The 24,350-nt window shown below is 36.7% G+C and overlaps 1 protein-coding gene across 3 annotated transcripts in view; it reads right to left on the minus strand.

The window, feature by feature from the left end:
- Positions 1-1,020: 1,020 nt before the first annotated feature.
- Positions 1,021-24,350, minus strand: part of MAG2 (RINT-1 / TIP-1 family) — a 38,504-nt gene continuing 15,174 nt past the window's right edge. For all 3 annotated transcript variants that reach the window (XM_089993322.1, XM_089993324.1, XM_089993323.1), the window contains 2 exons: positions 3,192-3,295; positions 1,021-3,115 (listed from right to left, as the gene is read on the minus strand). In XM_089993322.1, the coding sequence (XP_089849448.1) occupies positions 1,232-3,115; positions 3,192-3,295 (1,988 nt within the window). In that variant the 3' untranslated portion in view covers positions 1,021-1,231. The remainder of the gene's footprint in view (positions 3,116-3,191; positions 3,296-24,350) is intronic.

The following is a 24,350-nucleotide window of genomic DNA, read 5'->3' on the forward strand; positions in this document are numbered from 1 at the left end:
TCTTTGTTTTTTTCAGTGATTTTCATAATCCTTCATTTTATAGATTGAAAATTAGTGGCAAAGTTCGTAGATCTTGGATGCAATACTTCAACACATTTAAGAACATTCACATACTTGAAAAAAATCATATATTTAAGAAAAAATTCTCATATTTTGATAAAAAATCACATATTTAAGAAAAAAATTACGTATTTAAAAGAAAATTCGCATATTTATAAAAAAATCACTTATTTAGAAAAAAAATTGCATATTTTTTACTGAACAATCTTTGTTTTTAGATCTGTATCTCTCTGATCCGATGTTAAAAACTAACATTTTTAGTCATTGAAAAGCTAAGGCACAGACCTGTAATTATTCTGTTTTGAGTGAGAACTAAAAACTCCTAAAATTCTCATTTTTTATTTAAAAAAATTAAACAAAAACATGCTTTACAAATTGAAACAACATAACATTATATCTTTCAGAGAACGTTCATCTCCAACTACTCATCAAATCAATGTAATCTTGATAACAGTGAAAAGCTAACGCCCCAATCTGTCACCTGATATATGTCATTTTTATTGTTTTCTTGAATTTTTGAAGCAACCAAAAATTTGCATAAAATAATCAAAATAAGCCCAACCACCGTTCATCTCCCGTTTTAAGAACACTATCAAAATTATATTTCAACCCTCCACCGAATAAGGTATCGTTGAAAAAGTACTTTAATAATTTCTTTGCTCCTTTCTATGTTTTTCTTGAATCCTTTATTTTATAGGTCAAAAATCAGTATCAAAGTCTATCACTAATCTTGAAGGAAAGCATGTATTTAAGAGAAAATTTGCATATCTAAAAAAAATGGCTTATGCAAAAGTTAAAATGATCCTTTTCAACACCGAGCATTTGCGATTTTAGACATCGGGCGAATTTTCAAAAATTGTAGTTTTTAAGAAAATGTATCATTTTTGTCATATGGTATAGTCATTTTCTAAAAAGAAAAAAAGGTGAAACCAAAGAAAAGAACTAAACAAAAATTACTGCAGGAGGATATACCACATTTTCTTTGGATTTTCCATTCTGGTTTCAGAACTACAAAAAAATACGACAAAATCACATCAACAGCTCTGAGCATGCATAGTTTCTTTACCGTTTCCAACCAATAAGGGCAACTTATTGCTTATCTTACTTTCATGCAGCCAAACACGAAATTGGAGGCAATCATGAAAGCAAGCAAGACGGGTGAAAAAAAATCTTAGACCCCATATACTCTCGTCTTTATTAATTTATCTACCTGTGCAATGCTCAAATGCCTAATTCCATGCTCTTTTAGCCATCTCCCCTTGTTTTCCTCTGGTCCCATGAACCCTCTCCCCACACTTTCTTCCATCTTCAGTACACACAACCCTTCACTCAACCTTGGAAAGAATCCTTGGGGCCTCAAACACCAAGGCCCAAATATCCTTAGTAAAACCTCCAAATCTACCCCAAACCTCTCAACCCCACCATCACCAAACTTAACATTAGTCATCAGTATGCCATTAAAGATTAACTGATCCACCCCGCAAGCCACACTTCTCCAAACAGCAGCAAAATCCATATCATTCAAACTCCCTCCCAATTTTACAATCTTACCCTGCAAATAATCCAAAGCATCAATGAAAGATGGTGAAACACTGGACATCACTCCTCTTGCCTCCTGCCATTGCTTTTTGCTCTTAATGTAATCTCTACACAGGGCATCAAATCCTCGCAAGATAACAGTTGACAACTTCGCAACCCATTCAGTTCGAAACACCCTCAGCCGTTCCATATCCTCATCAAAAACAGAGTTCTTTGAGGGCCCTGAATTATCATAGTCTTCATCACATCTCATCTCAAGAAAGAAGACATCTTCACACCAACCTTGTAATACCAATTCACAGCACTTGGCGGCATTCACACAGTTTGCAACTTTGATCATCGCATCATCATCAGTCATTGCGGTCAGTCCTTCCGCTTCTTGGCACCGATGGAGCAAGCAATTGATAAGGTGGAGCAAGACCTGTGAACAAGTCAGTCTTATAAAGCTTTCACGTAGATAGGTATCAGGCAAAGGTCTACAACGGTCTACCAAAACTGACAAACACCTAAGAACAGAAGCAGAAATTATAGGTGCTGTACAATTTTCAGAACCGGAGAGTGTCATATCTCCCTGGATGTGTGTTCTCCAGGATTTCTCATTTTCAAACTCTGGCATAAGTTTATCAATGGCATCCTTTGTCTCAATCTGTGCCCAAATCTCAAGCCAGTCAGGCCTATCACAAAAGACGGACATGCTTGAGATCCTTCGTAAGCTCTCACCTTCCCTCACAGATATTGACAATCCAGTACTCGCAACCAGAGATTGCATTCGCTTATCAAAATCAATCATCAAGTCAACAAGATGAAGCCAAGACACTCTAGCCTGTATCACAACTTCTAAAACTTCATCCTCTAAGTGTTTCAGATAAATAGGAAATACTTCCTTTTCTAAAAATGTCACCAGTGAGGTTGTCATTGAAGATATCCACTCTTCCCTGCAACTGTAACCTTTAAGCCTTACCATATCTACCAGAGGCTGCAGTACCTCATCCATGGATTCAATAAAATCCCTAGATATTTTGTAAACTAGTGCAAACATGAACTCCGGTTTGTCAACCCACTTTGAGAAATGCCGTTCTGATGCAGATGCAATCGGGTTGACAAGTTCCTCAATTGTCCATAGTGGCTGATGCAAAGCAATTTCCCTGTTATGCCCCACTAGCTGTCGAGCTTTTCTTCGTATCTGCAGCTCCTGTAGATAACATAGGGCAAGAAAATTGTCGCAGTAGTGGCTTTTAATGTCTCCCTGCATCAGAAAGAGAGGATTGGAAAGTTTGGCTCCTTTTTCATGGTCTGGATTTACAATTTTTTTTGTTGTCAGAGGCGGCGGCCATCCAAGAGAAGCAAGGAGCACTCGGTGGTCTGCAATAACCTGCGGTCTCAGAACAACTAAAGCTCGATCAACCCTGCGATCAACAGCTGATACCAAACAAGTCCAATGAGGTCGTGACTTGATGATGGAGGTTAATATGTCCTCTGCATTTTTAAGGGATTTGATTGCAAGCAGCCGCACATCCTGCAATCAATAACGAGTTTTTGAATGACTAGAGTAGACAAACAGCCAACGTGCAACTCTGATATATTAATCTCACTTCAGATTTAGCACCATGGGAAGGCTTCCTGAGGTTAATTGCCATGGAAGAAGAAACAGCATCTTCAATGTCACCGACCAAAGAATCAAGTTTTAATGCAATTTCTGCAACACAAACAAGATCTTCATTCAGTTAATCAGTTTACATTCAAAGAAGTAAACAAAATATCAGCATTCAATGGAAAGGAGCAAGGTAAGGATAAAAGAGAACCATAATCAATTAAATGAGACAAAAATGCCTTGAAAGTCAAATGTGCAAAAGAAGTTTACAAATATCTGGCTTCAAATTCAAGGTTTATCCAATATATCATGGTAGCCATCCAATACTATTCAACTCACATTGTTTGGAAACACCAGATAAGCGATGGAGATGGTGCAGCAGGAAAATGCAAAAGAACTTTTACGTGATTAAAGAGAAGTTTATTTCAGTAACAGAATAAGATACAAACTATAAGGGTGACAAGAAGTAACCGTGCCAGGCTAACAAATAGAATAAACAACATAAGAGGAAAAAGCCAGGGCAATAAAAGATTCAAGTCCAATGATCGTTCCTGGATAACAAGATAATACTGCCCCTGATCATTTAGATTTAACACATAAATAAACATCCACTCAAATTTTCCTATGGAACATTGACAAATATGATGATAAGTCATTGAGAACAAATACGATGATACGTCATTGGGAATCCTAGAGTTAAGCAAATGGTACACCAGGCTGACCAGCCACCATTGCCAGGGCAACACTTTGGTGCAGATGTGTGTTCTGTATCAATGGATGCAAACTCACCTATGTATGCATTTTAAAATAATAAGACTACACAGATGGGTTTAGCATGGATCACTTAGTATGCATCATGTTTTTCACCTAATAATTCGAATGTGAAAAGCCTTCGTTCTTATAGTTATTTTTATGCAATCCGAACCCATGCATTTTTATCCTCACCTAAAATATATTTTAATATCCAAATTATCTATTCAAAGTATTTTCTAAAGTAAATGAACTATGATACAGTGAGATTTACTTAAGAATTTATGAATATTGAGATTTACTTATATAAAATTTGTGGTGCACACATCCGCACAAGTGAATTATCCCCACCATATAATAGTGCATCATTTACCCATGGATATCCACACAGCGCCCAGAATTGACATTCTCAAACTATAACAAGAATTTAGGTCTCCCATCTCATCAGGTCAAGGCCCATTGAAAGAGCAACTAAAGCTGTGAAACGCAAAAAATGAATGTCCACTTGCTGCTTCACCCTTATAAGAAATGGCATATCTATAAATATCATCTCATGCTATATAATGTGATTATTTGAAATTATCGCATTTAAAACGTTTATATTTCTTGGCTTTGCAATTTTTACTTGTCTTTGCAAGAAATTCAAAATATCACCAAATTTTGTGACTGGGGTCTACAGTAGAAAGAAGGTGCTTTGCACATTCATGCTTCTCTATCATCAGAGGCATATAGTGAAGCCCTTTTGAACGATAACAAATCGTGTTCCCTTCCAGCAGTTTCTCACAAGCAATTGGAGTGTAACCAGTTCCCCTATGTTTTTCGAAAAAGAAGCAAGTAAGATGCTTGAAGTGAGATCTTCCATTATTGTACTTGTCTTTAATGCACCCAACAAACCCTCAAGGATAGAAATGATCGGTGGAAAATATACGTCTGGAAGACATTGTATTGTTGTAGCTGCATAGAGTTTCTTCACTAACAGTTGATGATGGCAGTTAATTGTCTGTATTGTCAGTTGATTTATACTTTGTTCCAAAATGTCCTTGATAGATTTCATAGCACTCCAGCTCACTTGCAGCAATCTCAAGATGTGTCTTGGTGGCAAAGGTAGCTATTTTGTCACGGACTTCCAACCCTTCATTCATCTCTGCAAATATTTTAATATGATTGAAAAAATCTCTATGGAATCGCGTGCTTCATGAAGCTTCAATCCAACTTCTATGGCCTCTCCCAGTTCCTTCTATTGCCACTATTGCATGGCCATCTTTGTCAAAACTCTCAAATTCATCTACTCTCAAGTGGTGATGCTAATGCCCCGGTTGCCACCACCCTTACTGCTAGGAACAAAGCAACATGCCTGCAATGAAGACCATCAGAATTGATGGTAACTCTTCTCTCCTCCTTACATAGAACAGCAACATCAGTTGCAAGACAACCCCGATATTTGTATCTTGTTGGTTACTGTAATTGGTTGTCTCTGTCTAGTGTCAACCCCTCATCCCACCTGATAGAACAGTGCTGTAATCCACTAGGTTGCACTACTCCAAATAGTTCAGGACCCATCTGTACTGTGAACCTGTGCATAGCACCTAGTGTAAGAATAACAGGGAAGAGGAGACGAGTCTGGAACTGCAACCTCACGTTTCTCTCTCATGGAAACCGTGAGTCTTCCTTTCTATATTATAAAACTGTTACATATGGCAATGTTACAAAAATACCTGGCATGAACAACTTACAATTACATTAAAAGGGCAATATAGTAAAATAAAGAAAAGACGTGTATATCTGTTACAAACAGAAACTGATCTGACCCAAACACGTTAAGTTGGATTTGGGTCGTAGCAAATTAAAGAAAAGACGTGTATATCTGTTACAAACAGAAACTGATCTGACCCAAACACGTTAAGTTGGATCTGGATCATGATCCAGATCACGTTCCAACAGCCTCCCTCAAGTTGTATGTGGTGAGAACCGTAGACAACTTGGACTTGAGATACCAAAATCTTTGCTTTGTCAGCCCTTTTGTAAACAAATCAACTTGGTTTTCCATCCCAACAAACTTTGCTTCTAATTCTACATCTTCAATCTTGTTTCTGATAAAATGTTGATCGATTTCTATAGGCTTTATTCTCCCATGGTATACAGGATTAAAGGATATGTTGATGGCACTTTGATTATCACAAAGCAATAGACTTGGGAATCTTTTCATTTAAGTCATTCAACAAAAACCTAAGCCAAGACAATTCTGAGGATGCCGCAGCCATAGCCCTGTATTCTGCTTCAGTACTCGATCTTGCCGTTGCCTTTTGTTTTTTGCTAAACCAAGAAACCAAGTTTTCTCCAATGAAAATACAGTAACCTGAAATCAATCTCATCTCATCTGGATCACCTGCCCAATCCGCATCATAAAATGATCTTCCCCTTGCCAACGTTTCTTATAGTATAATCCATCACCTAATGTACCTTTGAGATATCTCAAGATTCTTTTCACAGCTTCCATGTGAGTGATTCTTGGCTGGTGCATAAACTAGACTACCTGATTCACAGCATAGACATCTGGTCTAGTGAAAGTCAAATACTATAACGTTCCCACAATACTCCGATATTCTGTCGAATTTTCGTATATTTCTCCTTCCTCCACTATTTCTGATGAATAGGAGCTGGAGTTAATATAGGTTTACAGTCCAACACACCTGTTTTCTTCAAGAGATCAAGAGTAAACTTTTGTTGGGACAAGAACATCGAATCTTGTTTCCTATCAACTTCTATTCTCAAAAAATATTTTAGATTCCCAAGATCTTTCATCTTGAACCTTTCTCTCAATACTCTTTTGATCTTCTCAATGTATTCTTCAGAACTTCCTGTGATAATTATATCATAAACATATATAAGAAGAACAATCATGTAACTCTTACCTTTATGAATAAACAATGAGTGATCCAAATGTGACCTGCCATGTTTCTGTATTTCTAATGAAAAACTCTCAAACCATAATTTAGAAGCCTATTTGAGACCGTAAATAACTTCTCTTAATCTGCACATATAATCTCTTCGATCAGTCTCATTGTATCCTGGTGGTTGCTTCATATAAACTCCTTCCTTTAATTCTTCATGAAGAAATGCATTCTTGACATCTAGTTGATTTAAAATTCAGCCATAGTCAATAGCAAGGGATAAAACTACTCGAATCGTTCTCATTTTAACTAAAGGACTGAAAGTCTCATCATAATCAAAAACATGCTCGTGTAAAACTTTTGGCAACGAGTCGAGCTTTATATCTTTATATGCTTCCATCATGTTTATATTTAATTTTATAAACCCATTTTGATCCAACAACATTTTTTTCTGGATGTCGTTTTACTATCTCTCAAGTCTTACATTCATGTAGGGCACTCATTTCTTCATTCATACTCATTTCTTCATTCATGACTTCAATCTAGTTCTTATCGTGGGCTGCTTGAGTATAGGAATAAGGTTCAGCTTGCCTTTCAATTTTGGTGAGAAATGCTTCATGTTCAAGGCTAAAATTTTGATAGCTAACCCATTTATGAACTGGATGTCAAATCCTGCTTGATCTGCTGATTTAAGGTTTGTTATTAGTCACATGACCTTCACCAATTATATTTTCTTCTTCTGATTGTGGGCTGACATTATTTCTCCTTTGATAGACACATTCATCCTTGAATCTGCCATCTATGTCCCAATCACCAACTTCTGAATTTTGTTGAACTTGCTGATTTTCAACTTGCATATCAGCATGTTCTTCTTGAGCTTTTGCTGATTTATCTTAACATCGACACTTGCCTAGGAAATGTAACTCCAAGGAGAATAGTATTCTTTTTCAGCCGGAACTTATGTAGAAGAGCATGTAGATTCACTTGGCTGAAAGGAAGTTTCATCAAAGATGACATTTCTGGATATTCTGACCATTCTTTCTTTGATGTCATAACACTTGAAACCTTTATGAACATCATAGTAACCAATAAATTTGCACATGTAAACTTTAGGGTCAAATTTATTCATCAACATATTGTACACATGTATTTGTACTCGCACCCGCACTCATACTCATACCCATGTGACATATACTCTCCCTTTAATTCTACACAAGTAAAAATAAATGTTAAGGTTGAACAACAAAAGAAGGGGTTGTGCTACCATTTTGATGAGATTTGGCTCTCCGGACATGTATGTAAAATCAAGCATTTGTATCTTATAAATAGTAATAGTGAAAATAGTGACGGTGACGAAAGAGATGAAGAGACAATTGAGGATGAGGATTCACCCAGAGATAGGGAAAAAATCTCACTCCATGCCCTCACAGGGGTGGACATTGCCCCAATCCATGAGAGTGCAGGGTACTCTCAAGGGCAACCTGATATCCGTCCTCATAGACACAGGAAGCACACACAACTTCCTTCGTACTCAAGTTGCCAAAATGATCAAGTGCCCAACCACTTCCCACAACCCATTCAATGTTGTAGTAGAAAACGGAAGCAAATTGCATTGCCAACCAAAATGCCCCAATTTAAAAATCAAAGTCCAAGGCACCACCCTCAACTTGGATGTGTTCATGCTTCCTGTCAAAGGAGTTGATCTCGTATTAGGGATGCAATGGTTGCAAACCCTCGATCGAATTTTGTGGGATTTTCAGAAGTTGACCATGAAATTTAAACAAGGAGACGAAAATGTAGAAATCTAAGGAGTCCAAACTATCTCCAAAACTGCAATAAAGATGTTCTTAGGAACAACCCTACTTCCACTCCAGAAAGATTGTAGGGAACCCAACCAATCAACAATAGACACAATGCAGAAGTATCAAAACTGCAGGAGCCTTGGAACTCGAGGCGATACGTCCAAAGAAGGAACAAAGCCAACACAAGAAGATCACTACCTACCACCTCGACTTAAAAGATGATGGACAATATAAGGAAAGAAGTTGTCGCTACAACCAAAAGGAAGGGTTAACGTTGATATTTGATCCAAGAGGATAGGAAGAACCAGTGATTGGGGAGACATCCCTAATTATCTGCCTTGAGGACAAGTCCGTTTTGAAGAGGCCAAGATTGATAGCAGCCCGACCCAAGACATTCACATTGTATTATTTAGTGTTTTTTTTATTATTTGGATCTGGATGTATCCTTAGTAGAAAATGGATCTTCTTATCCATATGGGTGTATGAAAAATATGGGTTAGGATAAGGAATATATTGGTTTTTAGCACTTAATAAGGTCAAGGGGGTAATTAAGATAGTGGTTAAAGGCAATTCGAGCAAGGGACCAAGCAAAAACATCCAAGTGACATTATGGTTCAAATTCCCATCCAACACCCCATTTTTGTCTTTGTGAGAGACAGGAAATCTCTCCTCTTGATGAGGGAACGGAAGGTAGGATCTCATTTGAAATTGGTTGACCAAGGCTGACCAAAAGCCTATAAATATTGTGAATTTGTAAATCCAAGGCAAGCAATGAGAATTCATTTTTAAGGAACATTTCTTTTTGGCCTACTATTTGCTTTAGTAGGATATGTCTCCTTTTTTTTTAAGGAGAAGGCTCCTTGATTTTCAAGGAGATACCTCATTTCTACTTGCCAAAACCGCGTGAGCAACCCTTGCTAAAAGCAACCCTCTCTCTCCCTTTCCCTATTCATGTTTCCTCTCTTTCCTTATTTCCCTATTCATGCTCCTCTCTCTCTATCTCTATTCATGTACCCGCTCTCTCCCTTCCCCATTCACATATTCCTCTTTCTCTCATGCCCCCTCTCTTCCTCTCAATCCCTCACAAGTATCCAATCTCTCTCTCTCCCCCTCTCCCTACCACTCACGCCTCCCTAGCCTCTCTCAACCTCCATCACGCCATCTTCAACCTGATCTGCTACCATGAACCAGGCTTGAGCTTGAACAATTGTGTTCAAGCTCTGGTTGGTTGAGCTTGGCTTGGCTAGGCTCAAGCCGAGCTTTTAGTAATAAGTATAAGTAGTTTTCTATAGAGTTCGGAACAGAGGGAACAAGCTTTGCACCTGTCAGCTCTTATGTAAGACAAGAACAACCCAACCACTGGACTGTGACTTTATTGATGCTAATAAGCATGATACAACTTATGTAAGAACCAGTGAACAAGCTTAACCAGCTCTTAATGAGCTTGAGATTACATTCATGAACTACTCATTTAACTAACTGAGCTTTAAAGTCGAATTCAAGCTTGGCTTTCTTTGTTTGTTAAACAAGTTAAGCTTCAGCCCAGCTTTACCAAGCCAAGTCCAAACTTCTTGCTGGAAGCTTAGCTTATCGTGCAACCTAAACATGTAATTCATTTTAATGGTGAGAATCATGGTGCCTATTGATGCTTCTCTTTGTTATTCAAGGAAAATCACACCAATGGAAATGTACACGTCATTTTCCAAAGACAAATCATGATGGGCCTCCTCGAGCTCCTTTTAGTCATTGATCACCAACTGCGCTACAAAAGTATGTCCTTAGAATAGTATCTAAAGACATCAAGCCATGACATGTAGTGATTGTCATGGGACCCATCATTAAGGTGACCATCACGGTATTGATGGTTCAAAAGAGATTCACAATGACTATAATGGGACTTCGTAACCTTCAAAAGTGTGGCAGCTAATATGATCATGAAATTCAAAATAGAAGCATAAGTCTGTCATGGAGTGAACTTAATGGCATGAAAAATTATAGAATGGACAAGGGAAGACACAAGGGCCAGATTTAGAGACATCGAGATATGGGAATAAGAGTTGGCAGCACTATAGCAAAGGCATGATCATCGGAATGTCCGGGTTAAGATGAAAATAATGGGCTCGATGGTCAAAGATGGGGACTGGATGGGTAAAGTGTTGGATTATTTTAGTAATATGTCCATTATGAAACCATGGACAACTCACACTTTGAGAAAATCAATGTGAACTAGTACCGTGTTAAGAGCTTCTTGGGACCAATCCTTCACCAAGTTGCTAAGCCTTCCAAACTCTGGTAGTCCATCACGCTGCCGGATTGCCTCAATTTGGACAGTATTACGTTATGGCTAACATACGCGGAAGGGCCAAAACGTAGCACTAAGGCCCGTGCAGAGGGGTCCCAAGTCGGTACGCCAAGGTTCCTCTCGAACCAATGGTACCAACGTAGAGCGTCTTCCTTGAAGTGGATGGAGGCAATAGACACCTTTTCCAATTCTGGGATCTGCATCACCCGGAAGTAGTGTTCGGCCTTGAAGATCCAACTAGTGGGATCCTTGTTGTCGAAGGTCAGAAATTTCAAACAGGGCTTCTTCATTTGATTCCTCCCATTGGCATGCCCGAACTGTTGGTCATGGTTCTCAGGTCTGTGTTGGCTAGACCTTCCGAACGTACCAACCCCATGGTTTGTCATGAACTCACGCATCATGGCTGCTAAGTCATAGATCTTATGGTTCGATTCTCAAATTTGATGTTGGGTCTTAGTCCGTAATGCACCAACAAGCTCTTGGGATCCACGGGTTACCACGATTCCAATGTGAGGCTTTTTGCTTGCAAGACAGGTTGCTACCAATCCAAGGTTCAAGTGTTTCAAAGGTGTGGGGATGCGGTCTAGGGTAGGTTTAAGTCTGGTTTGATGGTTAGGGTTTGAGGTAGGTGCAGGTAATTTTTTGGGGATTTTTCTTGGGTTTTATACGGCCTGATAAATTTTTCTTGTTGACTAGTTCAGGTCATTACATGATCAGTTTGGATTTGGTCAGTGACAGGGTCCAATGATTGGACTAGATCTTAGTGATCATATGTAAGCACGACATGGCTAAACAGTAGTCGTACTCGTGCCGACATGCGTCGACATAAGAGCGGGTACACTGTGGGTCGAATTTCACACTACACCTTGGTTCAAGTCTCCCATAGACCCGAACTTGCGGTCAAAGTGTAATAATTTTCTTCCTTGGTATCCTTATGAAAGGGTGGGAACCTTGGATAGTAGTCATGGGAGACCGTGAGGATACTAAACACTGTGTGCATTTATTGTCCCCAAAAACCCGATGTATGGTTCGTGCTCTCAGCCACAGTTGTAGAGAACTTCCGTCACTTTGCCAGGGGGTGGTGGTGTTGACTCAGTTGTAGTTATTGGTATACCAAGAAAGTAACGTCAATGGATGTTGATTTTCTTATCGTACGTCATTAGGTGATGATTCCTAATGTTCTGATTAATGGTGATAATTCCTAATATCGGTCGAGAAACAAGTGTAGAACCCAGTAATTAAAATACAATTTGTATATTAAGCTAACACTGGGAACTACTTTGAACCTCGGAACTTTGCCCATTTTTTAGTATCTGTGGGTTTTTAAGAAAGTGAAAATTAAATTATGTGCATTAAGTAGGGACATGCATACAAAAGAAATATTGATAACTTAACTTAAAAAATTATTCATGCATATTGCATTGATTCATGCATCCCTAAATGTTTAATTTAACATAAGATTGTTGATTGTTTTGTTTGAACTGCTTATATTGCAAGCTTGTTCATAATTTGTGATGGTTGTAGAGCCCTCTTAAACTTGTGTTTGATTTAATCTATGTTAAATTCTTTACTCTTGAATTTCAAGAGGGTCTCGTATAAGAACTTTGTTAAGACGTCATTTTATGGCTTCAGGTTTGGATCGGATATGGATCCAGAATCCAAACATACCATGTAATTAGGTTATATTATTGAGGGTTGTTTAGTCATTGGATTGCAGCCCTAATCTGATTGTAACATAAAAGGACATTACACGTGAAGGGCCTGGCTGCTGCACAACACATTCTGGACCTCTCTCTCTCTCTCTCTCTCTCTCGTTAAAAAAAGAGGAACCAACAAGATGCTACTGAAAAGAAAAAGGAACCTCTGCAAGGCTGATCAACGAGCGACTGCAAGTCTGATCTGGTAATACTTGAAACTCTAATATGGTATCAGAGCCTGGTGCATGATTCGACATGTTCAATTGGGTTGATCATCATTCTGCAAGCTGTAACGTGATTATATCTGGTTGGGTAGTTATTTTTGGTGTGTAGTGAATCATATCTTTCCCTCTTTTATAATTTTCTTGTGTCATTGTCGTGAATCTGACGATCAGATCTTTTCCCCCTTTATATTTCTAGTGTCGTTGTCATGAATTCGATTTTGTGTCACAATCATTTTTTTGTGTCGTGAATCTAAATTTCTCGTGTCGTCTACTATTTGGAAACTGGTTGCATTCTTAAATCTGTTTTGGCTGGACTGAAATTGATTTGTTATCAGTCTTGTGTTGTGTTTCCGGATCCTCGGTATTCTTTGGTATCGAGAAACTATTTAGAGTCGTGATCTGGCCTGTTTGGACTGTAACAGAAATTCTGCTGAAAATTTTATGAGTTAATCATTGATGTCCATATCTCAGGGTGTGTCTATCATTACCAGTCTACCTTTGATCTTTTTTTTTGCTCCTGGGTAATATCTGTTTATGATATATTGTTGTTGGGTCGGCCTTTATCTTTGATCATTTTTGTTTGCTGAACATAATATCTGTTCATCATATATTGTTGCAATTTCGTCTCTTTCTAATGGATATCAATACTTCACAGTCCATGTTGTCCTCTAGTTTCTTGACCCAACTTGTTTTAAAAAAATTAAACAACAATAATTTTCTGATCTGGAAAAGGCAAATTATCCCTTTTATCAGGAGTCATGATTTGTCTGGTCATCTTGATGGTTTAATTAAAATGCCATCTAAGTTTATTATGCAGGAGCAGAGAGATGAGTGAACGTAGTTTATGTTAAGAATTTTGAGTATGTGTCATGGGTAAAAAGATATCAAGCGGTTGTAGCCTATCTAACGACTACCCTTTCACAAGAAGTTCTCATTGGGATTCCAGATGATTGCACAAGTAAAGAATTATGAGATAGTTTAGCCAAGACATATTCTCAAATCCCAGAATTTAGAGTTATGTATCTAAGGAAAGAGTTTCAGAGTCTCAAGAAAGGTCCTCAACTATTTTGGAGTATTTAAACAGAGTGAAAGAGATCACTGATCAATTAGCGCTGGTTGGAGAGATTGTTTCTGATCGTGACAAGGTTCAACAGACCCTAGCTGGCTTGGGGCAGGAATATCATATTATTTCTACGACATTACAGTGTTTTCCTATTCTCTCGTCGTTCAAAGATCTCAAACCCCAGTTACTTCAGTATGAGATGAATCTCAAGAATTCTACCGGAGACTCTGGGTCGTCACAAAATTCTCATGAAGTGTTGTTTATGGGGGCAAATAGAGGAAGAGGAAGAGGAGGTTACCGAGGAAGGGCAGGAAATCAATGAGGCAGAGGTATTTTGCCCTCCCCTAATACTCCAAATTCAAATAGTGTTAACATTGGGGGCAGGCGTGTTCCAGTTTGATTTATATGCAGAAAGTCTGTCCATATGAAAGTTAATTGTTATCATAAAGATGATCTGGCCTATAATACTGAGGATAGCTTTACTTATCATAAAGGGCACAAGTTGGACAAAATATGAATCAACCACATGCTGGAGGAGAGAAAAACTTAGGTGATTTGAATGCATTAGTTGTTGTGATAAATTCCTTAAATCTGAAACAGAACGATCAAGGAGTTTAATACGTTGACTCTAGAGCAGCTAGTCACATCACTGTAGATGCAGGTAAGCTTTCTAGACCAGTTACATATTCTGAGAAGGGCAATGTCATCACAGGAGACGGTGCTAAACACCCCATCACATATGTTGGAAATATTTTTATTCATTTTTCTAAATCTAAAGCTATTAAACTTTTTGACGTTCTTTGTGCACCCAACATCAAGAAATTCTGTTTCTGTTTCCAAACTTATTGATGATACTAATTCCTGCGTTGTTTTCACTCCTTCCTCTGTGTATGTGAAGGATCTTCGCATAAAGACAACGTACGATGAAGGAGAGCGACATGGGAACATGTATGTCTTCTAAGAAAATACATTGCAGAAGTGTCCCTCTTTTTCTTCAACATCAGTTCTGAAAAAGTCTTTTGCTTATACAGTTAGTCTTGTCAATAATGTCAATCTTTGGCACAGTAGATTGGGTCATTGCAACATTAAATTTATTGAACACCTTGCCTCTAGCAACTTGATTTCAGAGACAAGTTTGAGTCATTATTTAAATAAGACATTGTGTTCTAGTTGTCAAGTTTGCAAGAGTCATATAATTCATTTTCATTCTATGAATAAAAGAGCTTCGAAACCTTTTGAAATTGTGCATTCTGATGTTTGAGGTCCGGCTCCAGAAAATTCTTCTGAAAGTAGATATTATGTTATATTTGTCGATGATTATTCTCGTTATTCATGGATATTTTTCATGAAACAAAAGTCTGAAGTTTTTGACATCTTTCACAAATTTTATGCCTATGTCAAAAATCAGTTTTCCTCGACCATTCTTAATTTCCAAAGTGATGGAGGTGGTGAGTACGTTTCTAATGATTTCGTTGAATTTTTGCAACTAAATGGAATTGTTCAAAGGGTGTCTTGTCCTCACACCCCCCAGCAAAATGATCTTGCAAAGCGAAAACATCGCCATGTCGTAGAAAGTGCACTCACTATGATACATGCTAGTGGTGTACCAATGGGACTATGGACAGAAGCCTTTCATTCTGCAGTTTATGTAATAAAGTGTCTTTCCATGAAAGTATTGGACAGAAAACCTCCCTATTTCATACTTTATGGCAAACACCCTGATTATTCACTTCTGAAGTCTTTTGGTTGCATTTGCTATGTTCATATTGATAAGACCCAAAGAAATAAATTTGGGGATAAAGCCAGTATTTGCAGATTTGTTGGATATGCAGATGGCTATAAAGGGTATCGATGTTATGAGATGGCCACTAGAACCATTCGTATCTCAAGGAATGTCGTATTTGATGAAAATTGTTTCCAGCATGATGATAATACAAATAAACTTCAAGACAGACAATCAAAGATTGAATATTATCAACCTCGGCTCAGTGCAGAGTTATTTCCACATACAGAAAGAGAGGATACAACTTCTGTTGAATTAGATGAGACAGGAACAGATGACAGAGATAAGACAGAAGAGCAGACCCACAACAAATTCAAAGAGGGACATGTGTATACCAGAGGTACGAGTTACTATTTTATGTCCAAAATATCAGGACAGGAAAGGCACGTGGACACAGATGAGAATCTTGTGACCCTGAGAAGGTCGGCACGAATACGTCATCCCATAGAGAAGTGGGTCAGTTATGAAAATTTTAGCGCAGATCATCAAAGCATTTCTTGCAGCCATAGAGTCCCAAGAAGAACCCAAGCATTTTTATCAGGCATATCAACATAAAAGATGAGTTGATGCAATGAATGAAGAAATGGAAGCTCTGCACAAATGCCAAACTTGGAAAATTGTCAAGAGACCTTTGAATAAGAATGTGGTTGGGTCCAAATGGGTTTATAAAATAAAATATAGACCGAATGGTAGTGTGGAGAGATACAAAGCACGACTTGTGGCAAAAGGATTCACTCAAGAGCATAGATTGGATTATGATGAAACATTCAGTCCGATGATAAAAATGGGTACCATTCGAATTATTATGTCTCTAGCTATTGATTATGGTTGGACACTCAACCAGCTGAATGTTAAAAATGTCTTTCTTCATGATAACCTAAAGGAAAAAGTGTCTATGGAACAACCAGAAGGGTACGCCCAAGATGACCCGAATGCTTATGTGTGTAGACTACAAAAGTCTATTTATGGATTAAAGCAGGCGTTTGAAAGTTTTTCTCAAGAAATTCAGAGGCATGGATTTGTTCGTTCATATCTTGATTAATCATTGTTTATCTACAAAAGAAAAGGTTCCATAACACTTTTTCTCATATACGTATATGACATGATAATTACAGGAAATTCAGAACATATTCAAGAGATCACAGGGCTGCTTAGCAGCAGATTTCAAATGAAAGATCTTGCAAAGTTAAAGTACTTCCTTGGGATTGAAGTTGATAGGCAAAAAGAGGTGTTAACAATGACTCAACATAAATATACCATCGATTTACTTGATAAGAGTGGAATGAGGGACTCCGCAAATCAATTGTCACGCCATCTCCCATTCACCAGAAGCTAAGTAATGGAGATGGAGATATATATGAGAATGCAACCAACTATCGGAGTATAGTTGGTATGTTTCAATACCTGACCTTTACCAGGCCAGATATAATTTATGTTGTAAATCAAGTGTCACAATTCATGCATGAAGCAAGGAATGTGCATATAGAGGCGGTCAAGAGGATCTTGCGGTACTTGAAGGGCACTATAGGAGACTGTTTGGTGTATGAGAAAAGAAGACAATCAGGACATGTTAATGTTGATGGCATACTCAGATGCAGATTGAGCTGGAGATCCCGATGAAAGGAAATCAGTGACTGGCTATTGTGTGTTTCTTGGAAGAAACTTAGTTCCGTGGTATAGTAAAAAGCAAAGGGTTGTTGCTAGGTCAAGCACAGAAGCGAAATATCGTGCAATGGCTTCCGTTACATCTGAATTGACGTGGATTATGCATCTTTTGGTTGAGCTAGGAGAATTTTTACCAAAATCGATTTTATTATGTGACAATCAAAGTTCGATAAAGATCGCAGTGAATCCTATACATTATGGAAGAACGAAACATATCAGTACTTCATCAAGTACTTCATCAGGCAAAAGATTAAAGATCAAGAACTAGAAGCGAGGTATATTGAAACAAAAAATCAAATTGCAGATTTGCTCACCAAAGGTCTCACAATAAGAAGATTTTGGTTCCTTAAAGGCAAGATGAACATGATTCAAATACATGCTCATCTTGAGGGAGGCTCTTAAGACGTCATTTTATGGCTTCGGGTTTGGATCAGATATGGATCCAGAATCCAAACATACCATGTAATTAAGTTATATTATTGAGGGTTGTTTAGTCATTGGATTGCATCCCTAATCTGATTGTAACATAAAAGGACATTACACCTGAAGGGCCTGGCAGCTGCACAACACATTCTGGACCTCTCTCTCATTAAAAAAAGAGGAACCAACAAGATGCTGCTGAAAAGAAAAAGGAACCTCTGCAAGGCTGATCAACAAGCGACTGCAAGTCTGATCTGGTAATACTTGAAACTCTAATAAACTTCAGTTCTTACCTGGTTTTTAAAAATCTTTTTCAGGTAATAAGGTAGCGTGATGGAAAGACCAGCTGGCTGGAGGGAACGAGGATTATGATCCGATGGCCTGGGTTCTGACGTATATGGGATAGTTTGTTTTTATTTTGGAAACTGTGTGAACCTTCATTGAGACTATTTGATTAAGTCAATTCAATTTCAGTTGATGTATTAAATTTTTATTCTATGTCTGAATGTTTGTTGGGGTTGTGTATATTAAATCTGTAATATGCCCTGGATCCCTAGGATGTTTTCTGCAATGTTAAAAAAAATCTGCATCTTTCGAGGGGCAATTAGGGTCCTCTCTCTCTCTCTCTCTCTCTCTCTCTCTCTCTCTCTCTCTCTCTCTCTCTCTCTCCTCCCCTTCTGTCTCTCTCTCGACGATTGCAACTCGAAGGAGCTCACCTCCGGCGGGCAGTGATGAAGTAGGACCAACATCTTTTGTTTTGTTTTGTTTTGTTTTGTTTTTTGTTTTAGGGTGTTTTCAGTTTATAACTTAATCCATGTAAGTTATTATTTTTATATGTTTTGACACAGAATATTAACATCTTCAGTTTATAGCTTTCAGTTTAGGTTTTCAGTTTATATTCCGTTTGTATTTAATATATATTTTCAGTTTAGGTTTTGTATATATTTTCAGGTTAGGTTTTGTATTTAGTATATAGTTACATATATTCAGTTTAGGTTTTCAGTTTGTATTCAAATTTTCAATTTATAATTTATATTTTCAATTTATAATTTATATTTTCAGTTTATAAATTATAATTTTATTGTTTATAATTTTAGTTTCTAATTTTCAGTTTATATTCAGTTTGTATTCAGATTCAATATATATTTTCAAATTATAATTTAGATATATTTAGTTTATATTATAAGTTAATATTCAGTTTATAACTTTATAGTTTATATTTAGTTTGTATTCAGATTCAATATATATTTTCAAAATATAATTTAGATATATTTAGTTTATATTTTCAGTTAATATTCAGTTTATAACTTTAGAGTTTATAATTTAGATTATTGCTTATTAGATAAATTATAAATACTATATATTTAGAAATTCAGTTTGCATTCAATTTCAGTATATATTTTAGATAGATTATTTGGATATATTCAATATATAATATATTTTTTAGATATAGCATATATATTTAGATTATTTCAGTTTATATCAGTTTACACTTTACATAGGTTAGTTCTTGATTTTGTCTTGTATGGTTTGTTGATTTATTTTATTCTTATATGGTACTTTTGCTTTGAATTTTTTGATTGTGTGATAAGATGGCTGATAAAGCAAAAGAAGTTGCAAGTGCTAATAAGTGCGACAACAAACTCAACATGTGCTTCTAGTTCAGTACCTGAGGATCAGCCACTGTGGGCCCGTGTAACAAAGTTGGGTAGATGTCCGGGAGGAGGGGGAAATATGCAATTTATGTGTAATTTTTGTGAAGTGGAGTTTAATAATTCATACACGAGTAAAATCCCATCTCTTGAAGATCAAAAAACAAGGTATTAGGCTGTGCTCTCAAAATGATGATGCCACACTTAAGCAATTGAGGAACACAAAAATGCTGAAAAAAGAAAGTCTATGGTGGCATCAAGTTGTATTAACATACCACTATCTAGCCATAAGAGTGGTGAGGCTACTAATATCATTAAGAAGAAAAAGAAATTAGGTGTTAGCTAGAAAACAATCGAATGCTTGTTTAATGAACATGGAAGGGAGGAAATGGATAGGAAAGTGGGCAGATTCTTTTTTTAAAGTTCTATACCATTCAACTTAGCTAGAAATCTTCATTCGAAGGATCTAATTACATCCTTGGCAAATTCTAATTTGAGTAGGTATGTGCCTTCCGGTTCTTAGAAGTTAAGAACAATTATTTTGGGAGAGGAGAGAGCAAATGTAGATAGATTATTGAAATATAGAAAGTTTTCTTGGGCTGAAAGTGGTGTTTCTATAGTGCAGGATGGGTAGACGGATATACAGCCGCACCCTTTGATAAATTTTATTGCAGCTTCAATAAAGAGGCCAATGTTTTTTAAATCAATAGACACATCTAGGTTGTACAAGGATACAGAGTATATAAAAGTACTTTTTTTAGAACGCATCAAGAAAGTTGGAGAAGACAAAGTTGTTCAAATCATTACTTGTAACGCCCCAAAAATTTTAACTTAATTATAGTTCAAATATTGAAATTTCGAGACCAATTTTTTTTGACAAGTAAATCAGATCTTATAATGCGGAAACAATTTTTAAAAATGGTTAAGACTTTGGGCGCGGTTACACTAAAGATAATAATCAAATCAAAATGTACGGGATATACACATTTCAAATCACGTAAAATATAAGACTGAAATATGAAGAGTTTTAATTTCATTTCAAATCAGAGTATGAAAAAATACTTCAGTCTGTACATGATCAAGTACTTAAAACGAAAAGATCATGAATACCAAGATCGCAAGGTAAGAGTGGACCCTCGAGGATGCAACTCGACCAACCCTTCGCTCCAACTACTCATCATATTTTACTTGCATTACCTGTCCCCTATAAAACGGGGTCAGACTCGATAAAGTCTGGTAAAGCAACCCAAACTCAAACTTAAAGAAAACATATCAAGCATTTAAAGGTAAAGATATATTATTCATCCATCGTCAAGTGATAGACAAGAGAACAACGTCCTATGAGTCATTCATTTCAAGCATTCGAACATAAAGCATTTAAAAGCATTTCATCACTTAATATTTTATTCAACCTTAACTCACGTAATAAAGCAATATCTATATGCATTCAAGTCATACAAGTCATCGCATAAATATATATATGCATCTAAAACATTCAGATCATTGCATCATTTTCATATGCATTCATAATTCTTATAAACAATAAGTCAAATCACATTTGACCATTCCAACGTGAAACACACGCATATACCTTATAAGTAATTTAGTTAGATATTCATGATACACATCAATCATGATACATAAGTGTGATATATTTACTCAAACAATCATTTGCAATAAAACTATATAGGCATGATGTATCATTCACCTAATAAGTCAAAACTAGTCATTTGTAGGCGTGATGTGTCATTCACCTATACGCTAACATAAGCGTCACACTCACAACCTCATATCAAGATCTAAAATCAATAAAGATGTGATTACCATATCTTAGTTCAATATATAATCATGCTATAATAGAAAAGTCAAATCTATAGATTCATAACTGGCTATCTCAATCAACTCAGAAGATCATCACAATTCATCATAACATTTCATTTATTCATAATAAAGATTTATAAAATCCACACTGGATCATCTGGTCTGAAAAATGTACAACCTCACAAGGAGTTACCGCCCTAGACGGTTGGTCTGCCTGGTCTTGGACAATGCACTTTCTCACAGGAATATACCATCTTCGCGGGCTACCCGCTCTAGGACAATGCACTTCCTCACAGAGACTTATCACTCTAGCCGGATTACCTGATCTGGTCATGCACACCTTCACAGAGAATCCTTTGAGAACAGTTTCTCAACGGGTACCATATCCAGTGAAAACTATTATGATATATGCATCAATACAATTGACCACTCTCAGGGTCAATAGCCATCAATACGGGCATAAGCATGTATACAATCAAAGCATCACATCATACATCACTTCATATGACAGTAAATTATAAAATCACACATTTAACCAATAAGCCTCCATGAGCCAAAGTTCACTATTGAACTTAAACATTTATCGCATGCATTAACAATTTCATTTCACGTGGCATTTAAATCATATCATACAGAAGCATATTATCTTACGCATCATATCATCGCCACAAAGAACATTGCACTTCGTAAATTGAACCTCGAAGTATGCGTAAACAAAATATGAGTTCTATGCATGCATACGTGAACATGCACATTTCATAATACGAAGCAACTAAACCTCAATATACATAACTCCTACGTAGTTCGAGATTTGCACACACGATAAAGGTCATGCATTTTTCACCACATGAATCGATATATCACCTTAGATATAATTGTGTAAGGGTTGGTCAAAATCTCATTGACCATCCTACCGTACATCATACGCATAGATTTCTCAAGCAAACAAGACATACAAGTTCAAAACAATTTATAACATTCGCATGCATTCTTCCATACAAGAATAAATTATACAATCATAATGACAAGACAATATATATAACATTCACATTATGCATCGAACACGACTTATACATATCCATAGTAGTTATATGTGCACCATGTATCAAATTCATACAAACACACAAAGCAACATAGTATGCACAAACCAAAGTATGATGGCACACATTGCGTATATATTATACATTCATAAGTGCACAGGCATTCAAACCCACACACAGGTGTACCTGTAGCAAACACACTCTATATTCTGCTAACTACAATCATGACAAGCATGATCTCCGAATTATAATCACAAGGGTCCTAGATATCCATAGCTAAGTGAAGTGTGTGAGCATAACTTATATTTGCAATTCATTTAAATATTCAGTGCAACGACATCATGCTTACACAATTAGTGCCTAAACATGCTCTCTACAAGTTCAGTTAAGGTATCTTACCTTAATAATGTGAAGAACAATGAATCGAAACTCAAAAGACCGAGGAGTTTCGAAGTCTGCAAAGGCTGCTACCTAAGCAATACAACGAACCCTTCGTGTGAGATCGCAAATGCCAAAAACTCAAAAAATGCCAATTATAACAAGATTAGCCAAAAAAAAGCAAATTACCCAATAAATCATTACCAAGAGTCAAATAACACACAAATACACTCCAATAATTTACAAACTCCATCAAAAATATATTTAAATATAATATATATATATATAAATAGTGATTTATAGCCCAAAATAGTTCTATAAATGAAAATTATACCCTGATTGGGTTGAATGAACAAATAAATATGTAATAAATAAATAAATAAAATTCAAAAGCTAGAAACGCATTTCTAATTTGAAGATAAAAGAAATGAGTTCTTTATTTATTAATAATCCTTAAAAATTACGGGTTTTACATTACTAACAATGCATCAGTATGTAGCACAGTTGGTACAACTGTGGAGGCTGAATATTTTAACATATTTTGGACTCCTTGCGTGGCACGTAGTTTAAATTTGGCTCTTAAAACTATATGTGATCCACCAAGCAAGGAACAAGATCCCATTGCTTATGAGTTCTATTCATGGATTCAGGAGCTATAGAATGATATTAGAAACATTAGAAATTTTGTTGTAAACTACCAGAGGGCACTAGCTATTTATAATAAGTATTTTGGTCTGAAGTTGTTGAAGATTGTTGTGACTCATTTTGCATCTATCATTGTTATGTTTAAAAGAATTAAAGAAGTGAAGAATGCTAATTATAAATAGCTAGTGCCCTCTGGTGGTTTACAACAAAATTTTTAATGTTTCTAATATCATTCTCTAGCTCCTGAATCTATGAACAAAAACCATTTGCAGGTTTTGGTTGCATTAGGTATGCTCACATTTTGAATCAAAAGTGATCTAAGTTGGACGATAAAAGCCAAAAATACATTTTTATTGGCTACCATGAAAGCTCAAAAGCTTTACGACTCCGAAAATAAGAAGTTGGTCATAAGTAGAGATGTTGAGTTTGATGAAAATATGTCATGGATTGGGAAAACAATAACGAGAAAAATAATCTTGTTGAACTTGAAGAAGATAAATGGCAAGAGCAAGAAGCCAGTGTTTTACCATCTTCATCTCCACAAGTCTCAAGAGTATCTCAAAATGTCATTCATGATGAAAGTATCCGATTTTTATATCTGGGACAGCGTCTACAGGTAACAGGGCGAGAGAGAGAGAGAGAGGGAAACCAATGGCTGGGGCGGCTCACAATGCACGACCACCAAGCCCTAACCATTTTATATAACAGCAAATATACAACTATCCTTGTAATATCAGAGATATTACAAGGATGCCATTAATGAGAGTAAAACAGCATGTGTTTCATTAACATACCATGCGTATGGATCTGGATCCAGATCCATATGCAAGCTATATTTTAACACCCTCCCTCAAGTTGTATGTGATTTTGGATCATGTACAACTTGCTCTTCAATAGCCAAAATTGACGTCCTGTTAACCCCTTGGTAAACAAGTCTGCCACTTGATCTTCTGTTCGAACATGACGTAGTTCTATCTCCTTCATCTTGACTTTCTGCCGTATGAAATGTTGATCAATCTCAATGTGT

The sequence above is a fragment of the Nuphar pumila genome, chromosome 17 (genome assembly GCF_984573655.1).
Source record: "Nuphar pumila chromosome 17, dmNupPumi1.hap1.1, whole genome shotgun sequence".
Taxonomy (NCBI): Eukaryota; Viridiplantae; Streptophyta; class Magnoliopsida; order Nymphaeales; family Nymphaeaceae; genus Nuphar; species Nuphar pumila.